The sequence below is a fragment of the Hemitrygon akajei genome, chromosome 31 (genome assembly GCF_048418815.1).
Source record: "Hemitrygon akajei chromosome 31, sHemAka1.3, whole genome shotgun sequence".
Lineage (NCBI taxonomy): Eukaryota > Metazoa > Chordata > Chondrichthyes > Myliobatiformes > Dasyatidae > Hemitrygon > Hemitrygon akajei.
In genome coordinates, this window is record NC_133154.1 from 17878736 (window position 1) to 17898164 (window position 19429).

General features: G+C 49.4%; 1 protein-coding gene across 1 annotated transcript; it reads left to right on the plus strand.

Moving 5' to 3' along the window:
• The first annotated feature begins 353 nt into the window (after positions 1-353).
• On the plus strand, positions 354-19173 carry adsl (adenylosuccinate lyase). Its single transcript, XM_073033954.1, has 13 exons — positions 354-565; positions 3001-3204; positions 6059-6103; positions 6191-6270; positions 6698-6869; positions 8560-8606; positions 9745-9835; positions 10539-10608; positions 11235-11382; positions 11489-11579; positions 15400-15489; positions 16971-17147; positions 18146-19173. Exons 1-13 carry the CDS (start codon positions 401-403, stop codon positions 18230-18232), a joined length of 1467 nt encoding a protein of 488 aa, XP_072890055.1. The 5' UTR covers positions 354-400; the 3' UTR covers positions 18233-19173.
• The last annotated feature ends 256 nt before the right edge of the window (positions 19174-19429 follow it).

Genomic DNA, 19429 nt, shown 5'->3' on the forward strand with positions numbered 1-19429 from the left:
AGTCTTCATGCTAAAGGATACATTGTGGCGACCCACTTCCTAGCGCACTCGCACCGGCATAAAGGCCAGTCCCAAAAGGACGCTGAGCCTGCTTCGCCAGCAAGGGACAGGGCTGTGAATCCCGGGGAGGGCGGGATCAGGAAGGCTTTAAAGCGAGGCCGCGAAGTTGAAATAAAATCTTTTTGTAACTGCAGTTCATCAGTTGGAATAAAATCTTTTTGTAACTGCAGTAACTCCGTGTGGTCACACGCCGCCGCAACATCTCCATTCTGCCGGGGACACCCCCACTCCCGGCGCCCGTGGCCATGTGACATCGCGCTGCGAGCCCGTTGGCCGATCGTCCGCCAATCAGCGGCCGCCGTCGGCGGAGGCGTGCGGCGGGCTGGACGCGGCCGGAGAGATGGCGATGCCGGCGAGTGGCGAGCGGGGCGACGCGGACCTCGGGCGCTATCGCTCGCCCCTGGTCAGCAGGTACTCGTCTCCCGAGATGGCCTTTAACTTCAGCGAGGTGAAGAAGTTCAGCACGTGGCGCCGGCTGTGGCTGTACCTCGCGAGGGGCGAGAAGGTGAGAGGTCAGGGGTCAGGCCCGGAGGGTGGGGGGTGGGGGTCAGATTGAGGAGGCAGAGGTCAGAATCAGGAGTTCGGGGTTAAGGGTGTGGGGGTATAAAGGCTGGCGGTGGGATGTACTGTGGAGGAGGGGATTGCAGGGGTTAGCGAGCTCTTGAGTTTAGACAGAATTTAAATCTATACTGACACCAAAGAGAGCGCGATTTGGAGAGTTTGTTATCCCTTCTCAACTGGCCTGTTCGATTCTGTCATCACTACCCAACTCTTGGCTTTTTCTTTAAACCCCTGTGCACCTTTAATTCTTTTGCTCTGTCCTGCCCCACCTGAATGTCCCGATGAAGTGTCTTGTCGACTATTCATTCAATTCCATAGATACTGCCTGACCTGCTGAGTTCCTCCAGCATTTTATGTGTTTTGCCTTGGATTTCCAGAATCTGCAGATTTTCTCGTCTTTGTCACTTGACTGTCCTCCTTTTCATAGTATGTAATTCAATTTCCTGTCTTGTGATTTCTCCAATTCAGTGATTGAATTGACAAGAATCTAACTGTGTCTTTCCAGAGAGAGGCAAAGATTGGGAGCTGGCTGTTTGGAAAGGGCCCCTCTGGGTCAACATTTCAGTCAGTACTGCAGAATTCCTATGTGATACCTTGTTGCAGAATTCAGTTGGAGTTTAGGATCAGAGGGCACAACTTCAGAAAAGAGTGATGTCCTTTTAAACAGAGATGCAGAGGAAGTTCTTTAGCCAGAGGGTGGTGAATCTGTGGAATTTATTGCCAAGTACGGCTGTGGAGGCCAAGTCACTGGGTATATTTAAAGCTGAGGTTTTTTGCTTGAGCAAGGACTCGGGAGGAATGCAGGTTGTCAGTGGGTGGGGAGGGGGGAAAGCTGGCTGTGTAAGATGATGGGGATGCGGCATACTACAGTGTTAATGATGTGTAGTCACTGAATTTGCAGCCTTGTAAACGTTTCAGACTGATTTATCTGTCCATTTAGACTGGACTCCCTTGAAGGGACTTACTCACCAACACAATACCTGGGCTAATGGGTTAATATTTGATGATGATTTAAGGCATTGAAGTTTGAGCTAAACAAACTTAACGTGATCAAAGACTTTATTATGGTACACTGGACAAACTTTCCTCTGTGAATGAGTTCTGGACATGGGAGCATATCCTTTAAATTGGAATTATGTCGTTTAGTTGCAATGTTAGATAGTGCATGCACAATCGGTAATGAAATCTTAAAATCTCCCCAATGTTGTGTACCGTTCAGCTAGGTCTTCTAAGTATACAGTAATAGACTACAACAAACTCGGTGGATCAAATTACAAGTGCTTTTGCAAGGGGAATCTACCTCCATGCGTTAAGATGTTGGTAGGTAGCTTCAGTCTTGCAGCTCAAAATGGAACATTAACAGGCTTGAATAATTCATCCTTAATTGCATTCCTTTCTTAACTGCATCCATTTTAAATGAGTTGCGTCTGTCTTTAGTTAGTCCTTTTGTCCATTTGGAGGCTTCTGTCCTCCACCCCCCACCCCCATGACAGCTGTCCTGTTTTTCTCTGTTGTCGAAACATTCTCTGCCATAAAACACACACCCTGCTATAAATCAGGCCCCCAGCAAGCCTTCCATCTAAACAAACCAGCACAGCACTCTGAGATTGTACAGGTTCCATTTTGTCACATTACATTTTACAAAAGTTATAAATATATAAAGAATTCAATGTTTAAGAGATATTTCTGCGCCAATTAGCTGCAGGTTGTAGAGCTACATTAGAAAACTCCCACACCTGAGACTTTCGTTATAAATGTAGAGGTCGTCAAGGAGCCAAGATCATTGGCAGTGTTGGTTACAGATTAAAATCTGTGAATCGGTGAAAGGGTCTGTTAGATTAAATAGTAAAATCTGGTAATGGAGAAAGCCATTTGGCCCATTGTGAGTGTGCTGGCTTTTGGAAAGAGATCTTGTAAAGTGAGGTTTCCTGGCCTTTTTTATGCCATAGACTCCTATCATTAATCGAGGGGTCTATGGACCCCAGGGTTGGGCACCTCTGTTCCAAAGTGTCCGTATTGCCGGAGTTTTTTCTAATATCGGAGCTGCTTGTTGAACATTCCTGTGAGCGCTGGTTCTGCGACCTTTTTGGGTATTGAGTTTCTGGTTTTAGCTGACTGCTGAAGATGGTAATCCTTTTATATGGTGACCATTTTGTGATCCCCAAAAATGGTCATCCTACCCCTTTAGATCTTTATTGATATATTTGATGTCTGGTATACTTTCCAGAGGAAATAGTTTCATCCTGGGTGCGTTATCTAGATCTTTGTTAATTTGGAAGGTTGCATCTTCCGTGAACCTTCTGAATGCTCTTACCCTCTCCCCTGACCACAGCCTGGGATGGAGTGTGCCCTGTTCACCTCTCGCGTCTCTCTCTGCAGATGTTGGGATTGCCGATCACGGACGAACAGCTCCGGGAAATGGAGTCAAACCTCGACAACATTGATTTCAAGATGGCCGCTGAGGAGGAGAAGCGGCTTCGCCACGACGTGATGGCCCACGTGCACACGTTTGGTCACTGCTGCCCAAAGGCCGCTGCCATCATACACCTGGGAGCCACCTCCTGTTATGTTGGGGACAACACGGTTAGATGATAGATAGATAGATACTTTATTCATCCCCATGGGGAAATTCAACATTTTTTCCAATGTCCCATACACTTATTGTAGCTAAACTAATTACATACAATACTTAACTCAGTAAAAATATGATATGCATCTAAAATCACCCTCTCAAAAAGCATTAATAATAGCTTTTAAAAAGTTCTTAAGTAGTTTACTTAAATACATTGAGTCCTAACCCCGGCACTTTAACATATCTTACTCCTGGCGGTTGAATTGTAAAGCCGAATGGCATTGGGGAGTATTGATCTCTTCATCCTGTCTGAGGAGCATTGCATCGATAGCAACCTGTCTCTGAAACTGCTTCTCTGTCTCTGGATGGTGCTATGTAGAGGATGTTCAGGGTTTTCCATAATTGACCGTAGCCTACTCAGCGCCCTTCGCTCTGCTACCGATGTTATACTCTCCAGTACTTTGCCCACGACAGAGCCCGCCTTCCTTACCAGCTTATTAAGACGTGAGGCGTCCCTCTTCTTAATGCTGCCTCCCCAACACGCCACCACAAAGAAGAGGGCGCTCTCCACATCTGACCTATAGAACATCTTCAGCATCTCACTACAAACATTGAATGACGCCAACCTTCTAAGGAAGTACAGTCGACTCTGTGCCTTCCTGCACAAGGCATCTGTGTTGGCAGTCCAGTCTAGCTTCTCGTCTAACTGTACTCCCAGATACTTGTAGGTCTTAACCTGCTCCACACATTCTCCATTAATGATCACTGGCTCCATATGAGGCCTAGATCTAAAGTCCACCACCATCTCCTTGGTCTTGGTGATATTGAGACGCAGGTAGTTTGAGTTGCACCATATCACAAAGTCCTGTATCAGTTTCCTATACTCTTCCTCCTGTCCATTCCTGACACACCCCACTATGGCCGTGTCATCAGCGAACTTCTGCACATGGCAGGACTCCGAGTTATATTGGAAGTCTGATGTGTACAGGGTGAACAGGACCGGAGAGAGCACGGTCCTCTGCGGCGCTCCTGTGCTGCTGACCACCGTGTCAGACCTACAGTCTCCCAACCGCACATACTGAGGTCTATCTGTCAAGTAGTGCGACCTACCCGCACGTTCCTACCCTCTCGCCTCCACCACCTCTTCGGGTAGCACGTTTCAGATGCCGCCAGTCCCCGATCACTCCCCAAAGCCCTGCACGTTATTCTCCCATCAGTTCTGATGCAGATCTCTTGCGGAAAATCTTGTGGCTTGCAGCTACTCACTAAATGAAAAATGATCTTCCTCATACCCTCTTACACCATTCAGCCCAGACTTTAAATCTCCGCCCCCCCCCCCCCCCCCACCTTGTGAAGCAATCGCGTGTGCTGCTATCCCATTTCAGGGGAAGATTAAGAGTCATACAACTGTGTAGAATCGTATACAAACCAAACTTTGTAAGGATGACAGATATTCTTCTTTGAAAGGCATCAAGAGAACAGATAGATTTTTACAATAATCCCACAGCTTTATGGTCACCACTTGTTCTACAGATGTCTCCAGATCACTGGCGCAATAACTCTGCTCTCGGTCCGATGGGAGAAGTAAAGGAAGGTTTATTTTGCACCTAACTCACATTGATCATTACAGAATCTCGTTACCCTCTCCCTTCCCTTTTCACAACCATGATTCCCCTCTCCCTGCCCCCTTCCCACTCTCAGTCCACAATAGAGACCCATATCAGAATCAGGTTTATCCTCACTCACATATGTCATAAAATTTGTGGGGGGTTTTTTGCGACAGCACTACAGTGCAATACATAAAATTACTACAATATTGTGCAAAAGTCTTTGGCACCCTAGCTCTATATATATTGTGTGTGCGTGCGCCTATGACTTTTGCACAGAACTGTATATCAGTGGGATTGGGATGAAAATTAAAGTCACGGGGCATTGCTTGAATTTTAGATTTTCCTTGCTCTATCTCCAGCCCTGCTACCTTGGTGATGCGTGGACTCATCTATTCCTAATCTCCTGTATGCCAGTGTTGAGGCTGTTAGCTCTGAGTTCCTCTCTAGATCTGTCCCTGCATTTCTCCCTCTTTTCCGTCAAACCTGTCCCGTTAATTAGTTCAAGTTCAATTGTCATTCAACCATACATGAAACTGCAGTGCTCCGGGACCAGGGTGCAAAGCACTGTCCATACAGCGACACACAGCACAACTAGTTACGATTGGCCCATGCAGTCGCAAAATAATATTAGCACGTTAGGATTTTGTATTTCTGCTATGGGGAAATCAGGGAATGAGAGTTTTCTTTGGCCCATTGAGTCTGTGCTGGCACCTTGTCGAGGAATCTATCCATCCCATTCCCTTGGTCGTTCCCTGTAGTCCTGCTAGTGCTAGCCCAGTTTATTTAGAGTTGTACCTGAGGCATGGAAACAGGCCATTCAACGCAACAAGTTCATGCTGGGTTGCCTGCCTGAGCTAAGCCAATATGCCTGCATTTGGTCTGTATTCCACTGAGCCTTTCCTATCCACGTTCTTGTCCAAATGTGTATTAACTGTTATAGCTGCAATTAAACAATTCTAATAATTTACTCTTGAAAGCCCTGTCAGACTGCAATTTCACCAAATTCATCGGCAGAGAATTCCAAGCTTTAAATTAATATTTGCTATGTTAAAGTGAAATATAAGCTCAAGCTGGTGTCTTCTGAAATGCTTCCAGCTGCTCTGTCTATTTGGTGCTGGTAGGATTACCTCTAAATATAGTGTTCTTGTCCTTCCCCTTGCCGTGGCCTTTTAAGCGCCTGGACTGGTTCTTGCCCCATGACCTCCCTGTGGCTCGGGTACTTTTTTTTGTTAATGATTGACTCTCTCCTCGCCAGGATCTGATTGTTCTCCGCGATGGTTTCGACATCCTCCTGCCCAAGGTGAGGCTGTTTTGAATGCTGATGGTTGCAGTTTCTCTTCTGCTGAGCGTGAGCTGCTGACTGACTCTCTCTATCCCTCTGCCGCAGTTGGCTCGAGTCGTTGGCCGCCTGGCGGACTTCGCCGAGCAGCACGCTGCCCTCCCGACCCTCGGCTTCACCCACTACCAGTAAGTGGCAGTTCCCCGAGCTGGTGGCATCACGTCGTGACTTCTCAGCCAGCTGGGGTCTACTCCTGTTGGAATCGTCCCCATTTTGTGACCTTCATTCTGCAATTAAAGCTTTTCATGTGCCCAGTCTGTTTGCATCTTCCCTCTGCTGAAGGATCTCTTCCTTCGCTCCCCAACAATCTCAACTTTTTAAGCGTAGCTTCTTCTCCTCCACCATCAGATTTGTAAACTCTCCACGAACGCTGCCCCATCTTTCGTCTTTTGCACGGGTTAATTATCTGAATCCTCTTGCCCTTCCAGAATGCTGGATCTCCTATTGCCTCGTGTCTCGATGCCTCCTTCCCCTGTCCCAACTCTTCTGTGACTGGTGGGTTTGGGACACTGTGTGATTGGTTTGTTCAGCGGGTTCTGCTCTGTCATTGGCCAGGCCAGCCCAGCTGACCACTGTCGGGAAGCGTTGCTGCCTCTGGATCCAGGACCTCTGCATGGACCTGAGGAACCTGGAGCGTGCCCGGAATGAGCTGCGATTCCGGGGGGTGAAAGGCACTACCGGCACCCAAGCCAGCTTCCTGCAACTCTTCGAGGGCGACTACAGCAAGGTGAGTGGCCGTAGGAGGTGTGCAGTGTTGTTGTAAACGGCAGTGAGGACTCTGATCCATGAACAGTTTGCCCAGTCCACCTGCCCTGCCTGTGGACTGAGCAACACCTCTGCTTCCAGAGATGACCAGCCACAAACTGCTACCATCTGGGAAATGGTACCGCAGCACAAAAGCCAGGACCAACGGGCTCCCGGACAGCTTCTTCCACCAGGCCATCAGACTGATTAATTCACGCTGATACAATTGTCTTTCTGTGTTATATTGACTGTCCTGTTGTACGTACTATTGATTACAAATTACTATAAATTGCACATTGCACATTTAGAGGGAAACGTAGTGTAAAGATTTTTACTCATGTATATGAAGGATATAAGTAATAAAGTCAATTCAATTCATTTTGACATCACTTAACTTCCTAAGTGGTGCGGCAAAGTCACGTGAGTAGGACTCGAGCTGCTGTGCCCGTGGTGGGATAGTATTTAAATCCCAACTGGTTGTTTTACCACTGATCTCCTCATCAGCCTACCAGACCTGTTCAGTGTTTCCTGCACTTCACCCTCAGGGCAACCTACGGTTTCACAACCCTGGGTCAGCAGTCGGTCAGCTGGACCTTGTTTCCTTTCTGCATCAGAAGGTTTGCAGACGCCTGTAAATAAAAAAAGAAAATTGAATGCTTGAATGCTGCCTTTTGGATGATTCTACACTACTCTGGTGAAGAGGAGCTTTGCTCTCCCGACTCCCCGTTCAGACTTTATTCCCCTAAACGTTACAAATTTAGTGGGCACCCTCACAACAGGCCCTTCCCAGGTTCCGATCCTGCAGACAGTTTGCGAGTCAGAAAGGTATCCTCTGCCCCAAACCGAGTTCCCGCATGACAGGAGGCGCCTACAGCCCCACGGCAACTACAGATCCATCCATCCAGTCTCCCAAATGCTTGTCCGTAGGTGATCTCGGGAGGACTTGCACTGTGTTAACGTACAGGCTGCTGAAGTACAACTCTGAATGTGATTCAGAAGCACTGAATTGGCTGTGAAACATTTCTGATTGTGAAATGGTTTTTGTAAATTTACTTTTACTTTTTTAAAATGCAAGCGGTATCTCCTGTAACTCCATTTTCTGTGGACCTCTGCTGTAGATCTTATCTTCGAAAGCATGCAGCATGGAAGCGAACAATTTACTGACCTTTCTGTGGCTAGAGCTGGTCACCCTCCTCTGACCCCACCCTCGCTGCCCAGCGGGGGCCCCAGGCCCCAGAAGAATGAGAGGAGATCTTATAGAAACATATAAAATTATGAAACGGATGGATAAGGTGAAGGCAGGAAAGTTGATTCCACCGGTGGGTGAGTCTAGAACTAGGGGACATAGCCTCAAGATTTGGAGGAGTAGATTTCGGGCGGGGATGAGGAGGAACTGCTTTTCCCAGAGGGTGGTGAATCTGTGGCATTCTCTGCCCAATAAATCATCATATTTAAGACAAGGCTGGATAGATTTTTGCATAGTAGGGGGATTAAGGGTTAAGGGGAAAAGGCAGGTAGGTGGAGATCAGTCCTGGCCAGATCAGCCTTGACGTTTCTGAATGGCGGAGCGGGCTCGACAGGCCAGATGGCCGACTCCTGCTCCTGTTTCTAATGTTCAGGCGGGTTCCCTCCTCAGTGCGCTGCTCTGCTTCTCACACTCCCTCTTTTTTCAGGTCGAGGAGCTGGATCGCCTGGTGACTGAGATGGCAGGGTTTAAACAGTAAGTCATCGTCCGTCCGCCAATGACACCTGTGGCTCCTTGTCCACCTGCGGTCACCGCTGCCGCACACCAGCAGGCCTCCCCTCGCCCCTCCCGGCCTGCCACCCCCTGTGAACCATATCTGATCTGGCTTCCCCTCATGTGATCGGTCTGTCTGCACAAAGTGGGCAATATATTTGTCTGCTCTCTGTCCCCGTGCCATTAACGTGTGCGCTCTTGCCTTTCAAGTCAGGTCCTGTTGAGTTTATCGTCATGTAGAGATGTGTGATGAGGTACGGGTACAATGATACACACACTGTGTGACCCGTAACTTAGCGTAGGTTATGTGTGAGAAAAGTGTGCAAACAAGTACAAAGCACGGCAGCACCTCTACTTTCTTAGAAGGCTGCGAAGATTCAGCACAGCGTCAAAAATCTTGACCGACTTCTATAGATGTGTAGTGGAAAGTGTAATGACCGGCTGCATTACGGCCTGGTATGGAACACCAAAGCCCTGGAACGGAAGAGGTAATAGATTCGGCGCAGACCATCACAGGTAAAGCCCTCCCCACCACAGAGCACATTTACGTGAAACCCTGTCGCAGGAAAGCAGCATCCATCGTCAGAGATCCCCACCACCCAGTCCAGGCTTTTTTCTCGCTGCTGCCGTCAGATAGAAGGTACAAGAGCCCCAGGACTCGCACCACCTGGTTCGAGAACAGTTACCACCAGACCATGATACAACTAAGTTAGGATACTTCCAGCAGTTGCATCATGTGTGCCATCTATAAGATGGTACACCATCCTGACTTGGAAACATGTCACGGAATTCCCTCCCTAACAGCACCGTGGGTGTACCTGCACCTCAGGGGCAGCAGCGGTTCAAGAAGGCAGCTCACCACCGTCTCTGGGATGGGCAATAAATGCTGGCTTAGCTGGCGACACCCGTATCCCGTTAGTGAATAAGTAAATAAAATCAGTGTATCTGTAGGAGACTTGGTATCCTCCATCCCCACGTGATTGGAATCGGCACCCTTGCTCTCCTCTCCCTGCTCTACCCACTCTCCTTCGACTCCTCGCGAGGAACCTTCCAGCAGCAGGAACCACCCTCATACCCCCCAGCTCCATCATTTTAAGCGTTTTCTGCCCTGCCCCCTCAGGACCTACATGGTGACAGGGCAGACGTACAGCCGCAAAGTGGATGTCGACTCGCTGGCTGTCCTCTCGAGCCTTGGGGCAACAGTACACAAGGTCAGTATGGGCGGGGGGAGGCTGTGGGGCGGGTGGGGAGCACAGCTGCCGGGAGCTATGCACTGCGTGAAAGCGGGCCAGGTAACACACAAAATGCCGGAGGAACTCAGCAGGCCAGGCAGCCTCTGTGGGAAACTCCCTGGCTTGTCCTCTTTCTCTCCACTTCTGATGAAGGGTCTCAGCCCGATATGTCCATAGATGCTGCCTGGCCTGAGTTCCTCGAGCATTTTGTATGTACTGCTTTGGATTTTGTTGTGTTTGTGACTGAGATAACCTGGGACCGGTGCTGGGGGGGCAGGTATTACCTGTGCTCAGCCTGGGAAACGTCGACTTCACTGTGGGATCTTCCTGTCCTGGCAAACGGTGTGTAGGTGGCAAGGAAAGCAAGGCCCGTGGCCCGAGAGATGAGCTGTCCCTGTCCTGTGGAGGTGGGGGTCACTGAGTCTATGTTGTTGGGAGTGGGGAGGGGAGAGATTTTATAGATCAGTATAGCGAAGGAGCTGGCTGGAAGTGGTTGAAGCAGGTACATTAACATTTAAAGGGCACTTGGACGCCTACATGTTTAGGAAAGGTTTTGAGAGAGGTACGCCAAACCGTGGACAAATGGTATTAGCTTAAGTGGACATCTTGGTCAGCATGGACCAGTCATACAGAGGGCCTCTTTGTATGGCACGATGACTGATCTCCCAGATAATCTTTGCAGATCTGCACCGATATCCGCCTGCTGGCGAACCTGAAGGAGATCGAAGAGCCCTTTGAGAAGGAGCAGATTGGTGAGTAACGTAGCGATGAGAAGGGTCTGTGCAACTTGGGGCCTGTATGCAGCCCTGCGGGGTGGGGGGGGGGGGGGGAGAAGGAGGGTTGGAATAATGTCTGCACATGGCAGTGGTCGGGGGCTACGTGCGTTCCTCCAACCGGCTGTGACTCCACCTCACAGCCGAGAGCAACTCTGCCCTCGGGAGCCCCAGAATGGATGGTAGGTTTTCCAGCCACTGGGTCAGAATCGGGCGTGTTACCATTGACGTGTGTCAAGAAATCTGTTCTGTGTCTACTGCACAGAGAAGGATTATTTAAAAAATACTATAAATTACAATAAATAATAAATAGTGCGTAAGAGGTAGTGTTGATTGACTTTTCAGGAATCTGATGGCCGAGGGGCAAAAGCTGTTCCTAAAACGCTGAGTGCGGGTCTTCAGACTCCTGTACGGTAGCAGTGAGAAGAGGGTATGTCCTGGGTGATGGGTGTCCTTAATGATGGATGCCTCCATTTTGAGCTCCCTGCTTGGGCTATCTTCACCTGGCTAGGTATTGGGTGGGTGACGGGGTGGTTGTAGAGGGTGTTGGCTGGGATTTTGCAGCGGGCGAGGGCAGCCCATTCACTGGCGCGTGCTGTTTGCAGGCTCCAGCGCGATGCCCTACAAGAGGAACCCGATGCGCAGCGAGCGCTGCTGCAGCCTGGCCCGCCACCTCACCACGCTGATCCTGGATCCCCTGCAGACTGCCAGCGTGCAGTGGTTCGAGCGAACCCTGGACGACAGCGCCAACAGGTGACCCCCACGCTCCGTACCGCCCCGCCGCTCCATCGGGACACGGGCTCCCGCGTGTTTACACTTCACCACTGCCCCCCTCTCTCTCTCTCTCTCTACCCTCCAGGCGCATCTGCCTGCCGGAAGCATTCCTCACTGCTGATGTAATCCTGAGCACACTGCAGAACATCACGGAGGGGCTAGTTGTGTACCCTAAGGTATGATCTCTGCGAGGGGGGTTGGGCCGCTTGGTTAAAGTAATGAACACAAGCTACTGGCTGGAGGAACTTGGCTTGTCGAGCAGCATCTGAGATGGCAAAAGGAATTGTCAGTGTTTCAGTTGGCAACACAGCATCAGAACCCAACTGAAGTGCTTACGATTCCTCTCCCCCCCCCCCCCCCCCAGTGATATTGCCGAGTTCATCCCCCGCATTTTTGTTTTTGCTCCAGCTTTGCAGTCTCCTGCGTCTCCATTTGGCTAAAGAGCTGCTACAACTATATTAATGGCCAACTTGGAGTTTATTATCAACTTATGGAGGTGGTGTGGTTAGCACAACGCTTTACGGTGCAGGGGACACGGGTTCAATTCCCAAAGCTGCCTGTAAGGAGTTTGTATGTTCTCCCCGTGACTGCGTGGGTTTCCTCTGGGTGCTCTGGTTTCCTCCCACAGTCCAAAGATGTACTGGTTGGAAGATTAATTTGGTCATTGTAAATTGTCCCGTGATTTAGGCTAGGATGAAATTGGGGGATTACTGTGAGGCTCGAATTCCATGCTGTTCTTCATTAACTAAAAATAAATATTAATCCTAGCCTAATCATGGGGCAATTTACAACTAACCTACTAACCGCTGGGTCGTTGGACCCGGAGGAAACCCACACTCTCACAAGGAGAGTGAGTGTACAGACTCCTTACATTTATAGCCACGGCACTGGTGTAATGGGGAAAACTTGTGGCATCACAGGCAGGTAACAATTAAACATTAAAATAAATACAATTTTACAAGTGAGAACACAATTGGAACAAAAAAGAAGTCCACTTTTAGCGAAAGGTAATTAAAGAGGCGAGTCATAGTGTTGGAATATGTAGTGGTTAGTGGTGTGCAGGTTGGTTCTAGGCCAATTGGGTGAAGGGGAGTGGCTGTTCTTGATGCTGTTGATGTGAGTCTTCATGCCTCTATACCTCCTGCCCAGTAGTGACGGTGAGACAACGGTATGGCCCTGCTGGTGGGAATCTTCGGATATTGACTTTATAAATGTTATGGATGGTGGGGAGGGATGTCCTCGTGACTTGCTGGCCGGAGCCCACTGCAATCTGCAGCTGCTTGCGTTCCTGCCCGTTTGTACTGCTGTACCAGCCTGTGATGTAACCACTGCCAACAGGACATCTGTGGAAGTTTTCTTTTGGAGGGTCTGGCGATTGAAAGTCTGTTGTCAAAGCTGTTGATTCACACCCAGCACTGTGGTGTGAATTTGCTTCTACAGCGCATTTGTAGCTGGTCCCTACAGACAGCGAATTCTCTTCCTGTTCTGAGGAGGGAGACCTGTGAACCAGATCGGTGGGGACAGTCCTAGATCGTACTGCTCTCTAAGAGACCACAACTCTTTCTTTTTGAGTGTTGCAGGTGGTAAGGCCAGCTTTCATCAACACACATCATCATGAGCCCTGTTGTATTATTAGGGCTGATACTAGATCACCTGATATTAGATGATCAGCCATGATCTCAGAATGGCGGTGCAGGCTCGAAGGGCCGAATGGTCTACTTCTGCACCTATTGTATGACATGGGTGATCGTGATGACCGGGACTGTTCCTGGCAAATTTTTCCACAGAAGTGGTTTGCCATTGCCACTTTCTGGGCAGTGCCTTTGCAAGACGGGTGACCCCAGCCATTATCAATACTCTCCAGAGATTGTCTGCCTGGCGTCAGTGGTCGCATAACCAGGACTTGTGATACACACAACCTACCTGCTCCTGTGACTTCACGTGACCCTGATCGGGGGCAAAGCGGGTGCTACACTTTGCCCAAGGATGACCTGCGGGCTAGCGGAGGGAAGAAGCACCTTGTACCCTCTTTGGTAGAGATGCAGCTCCATCCTGCCGCCCATGTCAACACTAGAACTACGTGAAATGTAATTCCGATGGAATAGACCACCTGAGAAAGAGTTCAGAAGACTGGAATGACAGGCGATGGTTCAAAGTTTCATTTATTGTCAAAGTAAGCATGTCACATACAACTCTGAGATTTGTCTTCTCCAGATAGCCACCAAACAAAGAAAACCACGAAAGTCAGTCCAAAGAGAAACAGCAAACCCACCACCCCCCACACACAAATAGAGTGGAAACTCTAGCATCACCCTCCCCAATCCCCCCCACCCACACAAAAAAGCAATAAGGACATTGGCCCTACATCCCCTCCCCACATTAAAAAAATCCAAAAGCACATCGATCCCCAACATCATGGGAAGTGAGATACACGGCTCGAGCACACGGGCCTACCCTCCGGGCACACGGGCCTACCCTCCGGGCACACGGGCCTACCCTCCGAGCACACGGGCCTACCCTCCGAGCACACGGGCCTACCCTCCGGGCACACGGCCCTACCCTCCGGGCACACGGGCCTACCCTCCGAGCACACGGCCCTACCCTCCGGGCACACGGGCCTACCCTCCGGGCACAGCAATAGGCCACACCGGCTCCCTCTCCAACAGCAGAGAACCCTCGCTCACCTTCTGCATGCACCTCGACGCCTCAATCTCCCTCGTCGATTTAATCAGCGAATAATTGAAGCTTTAATCGGCAAAACGGAGCCGACCATCTTGAAGCTTCTTCACCTTGAGGCAAAGAAAGTGGGATGTTTAGCCTTTTAAAGGAAATGGTGAGCTTTGTTTCAAGGCAATGGATCATAATATTAGGGCGGCGCCGAGTAAATGCCACTATCAAAATTAAGTCACATTCCCCGCAATTTAAAACTGCAGACTGTGTAAGTCAGGCATCTTGTGATGTGAAGCACACAGTAGCGCGTGGGTGGAGAAAGAGATGGACCCACCTACCAGGAACAGTTGCACAGAGTGGCTACACCTGGTGTGTGTGTGTAGCATCCGTGCCCCCAATTTACCACCCCCCCCCCCCCCCCCGTTCACCTAGGGTGAACTGCCGCCGCCCCGCCAACAGTGCAATACTTCGGTGTAAATACGGTGTAATACCCCCCCCAGTACACGTTCGCAACACAAGTATTGGACAATACACCAAAGGCGAGTAAATATTTGCAACTTTATAGTTATTTCTTAGTGATGAGTTAGTAGAAATAGATAACCTAAAGGCGCCAAATCAGTAAGTTTATCAGTTTGTGCACATAATATTTTAATATGTTGGAGCTCACGCCTCCGGTTCCATCCACAACGACCTTCTGAACTTTCGGCCACTGTCCGAACCGCTGATGTCCAGTATCCGCCGCCCTGGAACCGCTGACCGCTCCTCACACGTCCGTCCTCCTCGCTCGCCTCCCGAAAAAGACCGCGAACTCCCGCTCAGCTCACACATACAAGATAGCATAACAATTCTCCATTGGTTAGTACCCCACTTATCTACAGTTATAACCCAAACATTCCAGCTACAGAAACCCATTACAGCATTAAGTGACATTACAGAGAAGCCAATTTGTTAGCCTGAACAGTTAACACCACAGTTACTGGTACTGAGAGCCCTACAAAGGGCTCCAATGAAGAGTGTATCGCTGCCAGGCTTTCACTGGGAATATCCTGGTATTCGTACTTACTGTGCATGGCCTGAGGTTATCAGTGGGATATGGGATCAGTGTGTGATGGCAGAATGGCTTGTGAACTGCTGGTGTTCTGTCTTTCATTATCTATATAGTCCTTCCCCTTCCCCACCCTCTCTCCGCCTGGGTTCCTGCTCTACTTACACCCCCTCCACCTTCCCCAGCTACGTCCTTGCTGCTGACTGTCCTTCCCCCTCGAATCCCGGGCCCCACAACACTGCCTGCGGTCGGCTCCCATCCCATGTCCTCTTCTGTTGCAGGTGATTGAACGCCACATCTGCCAGGAGCTGCCGTTCATGGCGACTGAAAACATCATCATGGCCATGGTGAAGGCCGGCGGAAACCGGCAGGTCAGTGGTGATGGTCCGGGGAGAGGGAACGGTCAGTGGTGATGGTCCGGGGAGAGGGAACGGTCAGCGGTGATGGTCCGGGGAGAGGGAACGGTCAGTGGTGACGGTCCGGGGAGAGGGAGAGGTCAGCGGTGACGGTCCGGGGAGAGGGAACGGTCAGCGGTGACGGTCCGGGGAGAGGAGTGGTCAGTGGTGACGGTCCAGGGAGAGGGGCGGTCAGTGGTGACGGTCCGGGGAGAGGAACGGTCAGTAGTGACGGTCCGGGGAGAGGAAATGGTCGGTGGTGATGTGGGTCGGTGTGGTGGGAGAATTTAGTCCCAATGTGTATTTGAGCAGATAGTCAGATCATCCCCTGAACATCAGTGGAGAACGGGCAACTTTTCTACCTGTGTTAGAGTGAGACCAGTTCACTCTGGTTGTAATTTGGCAAATCTGTCATTCTGCAGCAGTTTGTGTCCTTTTAGATGTTTGAGAATCAGTGCACTGGTGCAGAAACTGCATTACTGCATTATAATGCTGAAATGCAGTTTGTAAAATTGCATTAATGTGGCTTAAATGTTGACAATGCAGCCAGCACTGCTTCATAAGGCAGCAAGTCGCTGTAGGAAACTGCTCGGGCAGTTCCCTGGGGAAGCCACTGCCCACTGTGCTGGCTGCTGTGGGCTACAGGAACAGTAGGTGAAGTCTCTCGGTGAGTACAGAGGCAGGGTGACCCCCCCAACACCGTAGTGAGCAAGCAGGCTGAGGGCTGGCAGGCGTCACGAGCAGCGTTTGCTGCGGTCACACTTGGGCAAGTCCTCTGAGCACACGTTCAAAGAAAACTTATTATCAAAGTACATACAGTGTATATCACCGTATAAACCCTGAGATTCATTTTCTTGTGGAAAATAAATCCACAAGGCAGCAATCAATGAGACCGCACTCATCAGGACAGAGAACCGACGGATGCGAAAAAGCCAAAAACTCTGCAAGTAGAAAAAAATTAATAATAAACAATAAATATTTGAGAACATGAGATGGAGAATCCCTGAAAGTAGGTTGTGGGGACAGTTGGTGACGGGGCGAGTGAAGTTATCCCCTCTGGTTCAAGAGACTGATCAGGACCATCATTGCGTGGGCCGCAGAAGCTTTTGTAATGGGAAATGAGACGTGATTCAGTCTGCAGTCCAGTTACGGCAGTGTTTCGTTCCTGAGAGCTGTTCATAGCCTGATATAGTCGTGAGTCAGAATGCAGCCAGAAACCAAGTTCCCACAGCAGAGGGTGCCTCCTAACTCCACTGCAGCTGGGAAATTCATCCTGGCGGCCTCCCCAATACTTGCTCGTATGTAAGCACTGTACGGAAGTCAGGCGTCTTTAACCTGGGAGCGATGTTTTGGTGAATGTGAGCGCTGGCCGCCGGTCACGTCAAGTGTGTTTGATGTGGCTCTCCTGTCAGCGTAATGACGTCCTCCGCGATTCACACCCTTCCTGTCTCCTACAGGATTGCCACGAGCGGATCCGTGTCCTCTCTCAGCAGGCAGCTGCCGTGGTCAAGCAGGAGGGAGGCGACAACGACCTGATCTGCAGGATAAAAAATGACCCCTACTTCAGCCCGATCCACGAGCAGCTCCAGGCCCTGCTCGACCCCAAATCCTTCGTCGGGTGCGCCCCGCAGCAGGTGAGACTGGACAGCGGTGTCTCTGCAAAGTAATCGGTCGTGCTGCAGGGTGGCACTGCCCGGTGCCCCACAAATCTCGATGGGATCCACCCACACTCCTTGCTCTGTCATTGTTACCTGTCTTCAGAGTGCCACTACACATTCACGTGGCTGACAGCTGAGTCTCCTTGATGTACCCAACATGCCCACAGCTGTAACTAGAGAACCGTATTCTCTCTCTCTTCCCCTCACTTTAAGTGCCTGTCACACCACCTTTCTCAGCAGCAATGCCCCTTCTCCATCATTACTATTACAATGTAGTTATTTTTGTGATGATGCATGCACAAATAGCAAGATTGTGGATAGGGAATCCCAGTTCTCTTGTACAATATACCGGAACCCTACTGCAGTCACATCGTTCCTTAAGGTACCTTTACACATGTATGCAGAAATGTTTTTAAAAATTTATTCAGGGATGCACCGTACTAACAACCCATGCTACCCGGCAATCCACCTATTTAACCCTAGCTTAAACACAGGGCAATTTGCAAAAACCAATTAACCTACTAACCAATACAGTTTTGGACTGTGGGAGGGAACTGGAGCACCCTCACAGTCACGGGGAGAACGTACAAACTCCCAACAGGCAGTGCCAGAATTGAACTCTGAACAACGATGCCCCGAGCTAGGTTTTTTTTCAAAAAAACTACAAAGGTGTATTCAGGGCAGAATTACACAAAGTACAAAGCAAGTATTTCCAAGACAGTGAACAAAGTCAAATTAAAAAATGGTTATTAGTCTATAAAACAGTTAATTCTCTGGGGGTGTACCGTTCTATGTTCTGCACCCATTTCTTGATACTGAGCTAGATCCTCTCTCAGTCTCCTGTTGTCTCTCTGTAATAGTGTTTTTCCTGGGTGAATCGAGGCACCCTTCCACATTTGACTCTACACCCCAAGCACCTGGTGAGTGTCACAGTCTGTGTTGGGATTAGTTGAATTTGATTTCTGCCCTGACAGGTGATCAATTTCCTGGAGCGGGAGGTTCGCCCGATGCTGGTCCCCTACGCGAGTCAAATGGAAGGGAAGGTTGAGCTGGAGCTGTGAGAAGCGGCGAGCTGGTCCCCACACCCGGTGCTGCAGCTCATCGAAGACTCTGTGTGGAACAGGGTGCGTGTGGGATTTGTGCTTCTGACTTTGTGTTCCATTTGAGTAGAGTGTGTGAATGAGGACGGATCCTCCCCAGGTCACAAACACCCGACTTGGGAGCCTGTACGGTTTTGGAGACTGGTGGGATGGATTTGCCGGCTGCTGTGGGACAGCGGGAGTCCTCTGCCTTGTGGGAACTTCATCATTGTATCTTGCAGGGAAATCAGAGTGGTTGAATTAAACACCTTGGTTTGTCGATATGCATAAAATACTGGAGATATCGGCCGGTCGGGCAGCATCAATGGAGGGAAATAAACTGTCTTGATGAAGCGTTTCAGCTCAAAACTTTGACTGTTTCCCTTCACAGATGCTGTCTGACTTGCTGAGTTTCTCCAGCATTTTGTGTGTGTTGAAACTCTTGTTTCTGGTTTGACTACACATTGGCCTGTGTTTTTATTTTAATATATTGCCAGGTAGACATATTTCTGATGGAGAACCATTTGGGTAATGGACAGTCCACCATCAGGATCAGGACCTGGGGAGGGCCTGTCTCTCTCTCTGAGCAGGTCTTGATAAGTAGTGATTGAAAATATTAGATGTGCCTAAGCTCAGCGTTACTTTGCCTGTGAAGCACAAACAGGATAGAAAGTCTGTTTCCCATTTCAGAGGGAGGTAATCTCGCCCCCACCTCCAATTCACATGGATCTGTGATTGAAGAAACATCTCCACCAATTTCCACTCCAAATGTCACTGAAAAGCATTGGGTGATCCCAGTAAAACATGAGTGATGGGATTCCAGCTGGGAGCTGGAGTGTCATCAGTGGCCAAACAGGTATTCTTGTTGGTTCTGTATAGCTCTGTGCTGCATCTTTTTAAAATAAAGACCTCTTGAAATGACATTCAGAACAGATTTTTTTTGTGTGTGTTTCAATGTCGATTTGAGTAATCATTGAAAAGATTCAATAAGCATCTCTAGTTCCACCAATTAACCCAGCTAGAAAGGGAATGGGGAAACAAGAAGGTGGTAGATGGATTAGAAGTATTTGCATCAGTCTTCACTGCAAGATCAGCATATCATCGTGGGCTGAATGGCCTGTACAGTGCTATGCTGTTCTGCGATAATGGGGAGGAATGATGTAAGTTGAGATGCAGAGG